Genomic DNA, 7500 nt, shown 5'->3' with positions numbered 1-7500 from the left:
AAGAATTGGAAAGAAGCAGAGGAGGAGGAAGAAAAAGGGAGAAAGAGTTCGTCGATGAGAATTGTTCTTCGCGTTAATTTTCACGCTAATAAATTTCTTCGATCCTTCGCCGTATTTTTTTTTTGTTGTTGTCTCTTTTTTTTTTCTACTTCATTTTCTTTCTTTCTTTCTTTTTCTTTATTTTTTTATTTTCTTTTTTTCTTTCATTTTTCTCAAACACGCGCCAATATGGAATCAAAACCCGATGGACGTGTGTATGTGAATTGTGTTATACGTCAAACGAGCATGTAAATAACAATCGCGTTGATCGTCCAAGCGAGCATGCAGTAACTCGATGCACGTGCGACGAACATGCATGGAGTCCGTTTACGGAGACTCGATACGTGATTTCCGGAAGGAAATGAATGTTTCTATCCCCCTTTTTTTTTTTTTATTTTGTATTCTTTTTTCTTCTCTCCTTCTTTTTCTTTTTCTTATTCTTCTTACATTTTTTCCATTTTCATTGATCGAATCGCAACACGTCGATTGATTTTTCAACGAATTCGAGATGAAATATTCGTATTGCCGTGCCCTCCTTCCTATCAGCATTGTAAATAATGTTTCAAGACAGATACCGAAATCTTTTCTGTGAAGTTTATTATCAGAGAAGATATTGCTAATAAGAAATTTCTTGATAAATCGGTATGAGAAGTATTTTGATTCGTCGAAATGAAATCGTTCGTTATTTATAATTCTTTCTACAAAAATATTTCATTTCCAATTAATATTTATATAAAGTTTTCATTATTTAATGATCGTCGTGATCGTCTTTATGTCGTTGTTATTATTATTATTATTATTATTATTATTATTATTATTATTATTATTATTATTATTATTATTATTAATGCTTAAAGATTAGGCCACATTGTTTCGATGCAATTAATTATTCAGTATCTTCTTCTTCTTTTTTTTTTTTTTTTTTTTTCAAACGAGCATTGTTCACGCGTTTGAAGCATGCGCGTCTCGACGAATTGGCGGGAATATTTTAACAGCTGTTACGTTCACGGTATTGTTGTAAGCCAGACACGATATCATCGACCTTGCTCGATCTGTTGGTCAACACTTCTTGCGTTCCTTCGCCGGCAATAAAACAAATCCGATATCTTCGCGATACTTAGATCGAAGAAAAAGAAGAGTATCATCTCACTTACTTACTATCGAGCGTTTGTGATAATATATAGTTAACTAGTTAAACCGGAACTCGCGATAGATAAGGAGCTTTCTTATCAATTATATTTAAGATTGATAATACGAAGAAGATGATAAGAAGAAAACGTTGAGAGAAATCTTTGACGTTTTCTCACAAAATATTCAAATTCGAAATTGTGTTTTAATATATATATATATATATATATATATATATATATTTTTTTCTTTTCCCTTTTGTTTTTTTCTTTTTCGTTCGTTCCTTTTCCTGTTTCCTTCTCTCTCTCTCTCTCTCTCTCTCTCTCTCTCTCTCTCTCTCTCTCTCTGTTTTTTTTTCTTTTTTTTTTTATTTAACGTGCAACGGTTAAGAAGGATCGACGAATGTCAAAAATAATGTTTAATCGATTGACGCGTTTCTTTTTATCGATCGACGAAAATTTAGGTCAAAAGAAAACACGGGTGCACGCGTACGCGTATACATGTCAATTTTCACTCACAGCTGTGCGAACTGTGTGACACTTTCGAGGAAGTGAATCGAAGATACGGAGAGGGAAATCCTCAGGCGGTCTACAAAGACCGTACGATTTTTATGAATGAGCGTCGACCGAGGATTAAACATGCTGCATAAGCATGGAAGCAAGTCTCAACCGAGTTCGGTCTACAAGAACAGTAGGGGTGCCTTCTTGAAATCCGTAAGTTGCAGTAAATTTCCCGAATTTCTTTTATTTTTTCTATTTTTTTTTTTTATATATGTATATTATTTTTTGTTATTTTTTGTTCTTCTTTCTTGTCCCTTGTTTTGTACACCGTCGCATTTAAAAAGCTTCTCTTCTGTGTTTTGTCGAACAAAAACAACAAGAATTTCACGTCGAAGAGACGTAGAAGAAGAAAATTTTCTCGACGATACGAATAAAACTATCGATAACCAAGAACCTGCTCGTTTATTACGCACATCGTACGACGATCGTAGAAATCATTATAGAGCAATTAAATAACTTTTTTCTTCTTCCTTTTCTTTCTTTCTTTCTTTCTTTTTTTTCTTTTTTTTTTCCTTTTTTTTTTTTTTTGTACAGAACAACACACGCTACACACTTCTCGTAATACGCTCTAAGAGACAATATTCAACGTGACATCATACTGTAATTATTCGAGTAGGTGTTAAAAGAAAGAAAACCGATACGCCGAGATAACAAAACGGAATCCACTTTAACAAGAGTTTACTTCAAGAGGGATAAGTTAAAGGTATGAGAATCGGACTAAGAGAGGGAGATTAGGGGGGGGTGGAAGGGTAGATAGAAGAGATTACAAATAATGAAAATAAGAAAGCAAAAGAGCAAAAAAGGAATGATCCTTATCGAATTAAAAATCTCCTAATTTTATAGTTCGATATAACAGTGAACATTGAATATTCATTATTTCTCGTCGGTATGCCAATGGATCATCGGAACGTGACTATTGCGAATCGAACATAGGATAATATTAAACGTGTACCATTTTGTAGTCTCCCGGCGAAGTATAAAAGATTCATGAATATTTCAAGTCGGGGGAGGGTGCAGAGGGAGGAAGAGGAAGGTTAGGTTCAATTCCTTAGATAATCCATAGAGTAGAGATCATTATCCAGTTCAAATTTTCACATAACGTAATGAACATATGACATTTATTATAAATGTCATGCGAGTATGATAATTGAGATATTCCATTGCGTAAAATATCTTCTACTATGTTATGAGCTGTTGCAGTAATAATAATAATAACAACAACAACAACAACAATAACAATAATAATAATGAAATAAAAAAAAAAAATCAAAACAAAAAGAAAAGCGAAGATTCATTCGCCTATCGGATAATCGACGATATAATATCAGTTATCCTCAACTTGTAAACGTTCGATTGCATCCTATGGACATCGATAAGCGTCGAAATAAATAAGAGAAAAACACATGGTTGATTCGATGAGAACCACTGAAGTTCGTTCTCTCATATGTGCGATCTAATCGTGAAAACGTCACAAACTCGCGACCACTATGCGTCATCGTTCGGCTCTCGCAAACGAGATTCGCACTTGTAATATCTGACGAGCAATCAAGACACCACGTCACGATCCGTTACAACGACGTGACATCATCGGGTTAAAACGACGCCGATGCGCCGTGTGCCGTCGACGATGTATGTTGACCTCTCGTCTCTTGCTGTCTGGAAAGAGAGAGAGAAAGAGAGATCAAATCCTGGTCATAGCGCTTACTCTTCTAAGAGAGAGAAAGAGAGAGAGAGAGAGAGAGAGAGAGAGAGAGAGAGAGAGAGAGAGAGAGATGATGCTTTTACACATAACATACACAAATACAAATACGTACTATATATACATATATACTATATATATGTATGTATGTATCACTGACTAGGTCAGGTTTTCTTTCTCCCTCTCTCTTTCTCTCTCTTTCTCTCTCTCTCTACTTCTTCTTCTTCTTCTTCTATTTTACTTCTTCATCTTCTTCTTCTAACTCACAACTATGAGTAATCATTGTTGATTGTTTTGATGACTTATAACACTCGTACGAGTCTAACAATCGATCATTTCTTTTGCGAGAATTTCAATCTCTCAAGTTTGGAATTTCTTTTGATCGATCAGATTTTGATAGCATCATGAAAACAGCTTCCATTTTGTTTTGCTGTCTTTCTCTCTCTTTCTTTATCTATTTATCTATTTAAAATAACTTGAATAGAAACAGATCGCTTTGTAAAACGTTCTGGTTAATTCTACAAACCTTCGATCTTCATCCTCGAAGAGGGATTATGGTAATACGAGATTTCGATTAAGTAGCCTCAATATCTTGTTTATTTCTTTCCTCTAATACAATTGGCCTTGATTTAGAAACTGGTTTTAGGCTATTATTATTATTATTATTATTATTATTATTATTATTATCATCATCATAGTTGGAGACACGTTATTCGTTTCATACTTTCTTCTTTTTTATTTATTTATTTTTTTTCATTTGTTGCATAGAAATATTATTTCGTTGATTCATGATCGAATGGACGAACGAACGAACGATCGATCATTGGAACATTATAAATCTCCAGATCACTCGGAACATTGTCAATTTTAATATTCGAGTATCGATACAGCACCATCAGAGACGCGCTTTTCAAAATTTACAAATATTAAATATATCATTACGATCTTTTTTATTTTTCTTTTTTTTTTTTATCTTGAAACTGTAATATACACTAACACAGTAAAAAATTTATTAAGTAATCGTTTATGCGAAACGGAAAGAAAATATTAAATCTTCTTTGTTGAAAGACACTTTGTAGAACGGAAATTGGCGGGCTTTTCAAACGAGTATTCTACGTAAACACACACACACGTATACACACGCACATAGAGATACACACTTATTCTTTGTAAATCCACGAAACGGGTTGATGAGTTCGCGGGATGATTTTAAAAGAAGAGATGCTTCGGGATTCTATTCGTACGGTCTGACGCAAGCGGTTTTTGAAATGTTGCAAACAGGTTAACAAGCATTTCTCGGTAGAGTGCTCGATACTTTGGCTTCTGTCCCCGGTGTTCTAGGAAGCAAATGTTCCTTCGTTCCTTCGTGTTCATTCGTTCCTTCGTTCGTATATTCGTTCGTTCCTTCGACGTAAAATCTAAAGTCATTGGTTGAATTCTTACGTGTACCGGTTTTCTTAATAAGCTGGTTTGTCCTCTTCGATCGTTGCGTAATCCGTCTGATCAATACTTTTACAAGAGTCTCCTTGGTTTATATTAAGCTTGGAAGATCGATCGATCGATTCAATCGGTAAATATTTGTTCGTAATTATAAAACTTATTTGGAGGTTTAAATATTCAAACGAATAATACCGATACACGTGATACATTTGATTTAATTTATATATATATATATATATATATATATATATATATATAAAATATAAATTTGTGACATATTAATGATTAGTGGATAAGATCGGATGTACTTATGCAATGACATGTTTACTTCGTTGCACCAGAATAATCGAATTAAATGACGATTGAATCATTCGGAATTTTTATTGCGAAATACGATAATAAAAATAGCAATGGAGGAATGGCTAGGCTGTTTGACGATTATCCGATTAAATGAAATGAACGGGTAGATCCTGTAACATAATAGGTGATTTTACAAGAGAGAAAGAAAGAGAGATTGAGAGAGAAAGAGAACATTTTTCGAAGCTTATCGAACACAGTTACAACTTCGAAATGCCGTGGAATTCCCTGTCGTCGTCGTCGTCGTCGTCGTGGTCGTCGTGGTCGTTCCAGTAGGTCTCTTTTGAATGTGTGGTATTTGCGTTTATATGCGTTTGTATGCGTGCGTGCATGCATGCACATAAACCGTAGGAACTTGTACGAGCGCACGTTCTCTTTGGGTACTCCACAGAAGATCCCTTTGTTCTCTGTGAGCTGTTAAAGCATGCTATAGGTACATACGTACTTACACGCATGCGTATATAATATATATATATATATATATATATATATATATATATCGCATGTGCTTGGTTATACACATTAAATGTATTATTATAACATGGAAATACGTTTCAAGTATGATAACATTCGCGATATAATATTCGGTAGGGAGATTTGTTTTTAATTTAATATTTAATTCGTCGAGATTATGCACGTTTCGTTAAAATGAAAAATAGTATAGACGTGATTATTAACTGTAAACGTTAGTCGATGATGATTGACGTTAATTATCGAAGAATAAATATATATATATATATATATATATATATATATACATATGTATTATATATATACATACGAAGAGATTATTCGAGGCCAATCGAAATCTGGTTTGAAAGATAACATGTAAAAGATAGTGAGAAAGAGAGAGAGAGACAGAGAGAGATTTTATTATATATAGGTCTTCGTGAAGAAACTCAAAAACACGATCGTACACGTACTTACTCACTAACACATACCGATAGTGTCACGAAGAGACGTCTCCGAATCGCCTCTTTGTGTCTGGCAACAGCACAAGACCGCCTACAGCTGTCTGCCAATGCTCTCGGCGACATAGACCCTTGATACGTCCAAGACTCCGATTAAATTACCAAGTGATAACTGTGATCTTTCAGATCTTTTCAAAATGAAAAACCTTTAGAAATCGTGAAGAACGAAATTTCTCATCCGGCTCGAGTTGAAGTTTCAATCTTTTCAATTTTTCTTTCCTTTCATTTTTCTATTCTTTTCTCATTCAATGGACACCTATCTCATTCAATATTCAAACGAAAATTAATTCGACAGGTACGATAAAATCCAAGTTTTGCATTCTTTTTTATTTCTCTACCCTTTCATTCATTCTTTTTTTTTTTCTTTTTTTCTTTTTTTTTTTTTTTTTTTTGAATCGAACGCACGAATTATTCCGACGATTGAAATATTTGTCTTGATAATAAACTCGAGAGTAAAATCAATTTTATCCACGATTTTATTTTATAGAATTTCTCGATTTGTTCTTTTCGTTAAATACGAGAATCCAAGGTGAGAATCATTACGTACAATACTGTGAGATTTATTTTATTAAAACGTCGCTGACCCATTAAGGGAGTTCCTTTTTTTCTCCCCGACACATTCGTATTTCTCAGTTCCCCTCTTTTTCTTGAAACCTCCCTACCCCTCACTCATCCCTTCTCTCGTACGTATCTCGCACGACTGGAAATCCCGCGTTCGTTCCTCTCACGCTCCCACTTTTCGTGTCTCCTTTCTCTCTCTCTTTCTCTCTCTCTTTCTCTCTCTCTCTCTCTCTCTCTCTCTCTCTCTCTCTCTCTCTCTCTCTGTCTGTCTAACCCTCTCTCTTTCTCTTTCGTTCTATTCCATGAGAAAGACACGTGTACACGTTTTCGAGGACACCCGGTATGCTTTCGCCAAAATTCCACAACATTCGAGCGAGAACCGTCGTTTTCTTAGACACCTTGTTAGACCACATTCCAATCTTTATCCCTTCTTTCCCTTTGCCCAGTCAGCTGGTCGCTCCTTTTTATAAAAGAAAAATGATATACGACGCGTTGCTTCTACGGCAATCTGGCTCTTTAAAAAAACATCTCTTTGATTCACCTTTCTTCCCTCGCCACAACATTTTTTTCTTCACCCGTAAACATCGTACATATTTTCGATTATTTTAAATCAAAAAGAATACTAAGAAAATATACTGCAGGAATAAATAAAAAATGTAGGTCGATCGAAAGGACTCTTTATGTCGTATAAAAAACGAAAACAATCACTCACTCTCTCTCTCTCTCTCTCTCTCTCTCTCTCTCT

General features: G+C 34.6%; 1 protein-coding gene across 9 annotated transcripts in view; it reads left to right on the top strand.

Annotated features, from left to right (window-relative positions):
* The window catches only part of LOC122633412 (NAD(+) hydrolase sarm1), an 84298-nt gene that overhangs the window by 57627 nt on the left and 19171 nt on the right, over positions 1–7500 (top strand). For 2 of the 9 annotated variants that reach the window (XM_043821249.1, XM_043821242.1), the window contains exon 1: positions 1568–1880. The exons of 4 other annotated variants lie outside the window; for them this stretch is intronic. In XM_043821249.1, coding sequence (XP_043677184.1) covers positions 1782–1880 — 99 coding nt within the window. In that variant the 5' untranslated portion in view covers positions 1568–1781. Of the gene's footprint in view, positions 1–1566; positions 1881–7500 lie in introns of those variants that run through there. 3 more of the 9 variants (XM_043821244.1, XM_043821243.1, XR_006328108.1) reach the window with 3 other exon arrangements.

This window comes from Vespula pensylvanica, chromosome 12, assembly GCF_014466175.1.
Source record: "Vespula pensylvanica isolate Volc-1 chromosome 12, ASM1446617v1, whole genome shotgun sequence".
NCBI classification, from domain to species: Eukaryota; Metazoa; Arthropoda; class Insecta; order Hymenoptera; family Vespidae; genus Vespula; species Vespula pensylvanica.
Note: the sequence above shows the minus strand (reverse complement) of the source record. Positions and strands in the feature narration are given on the sequence as shown.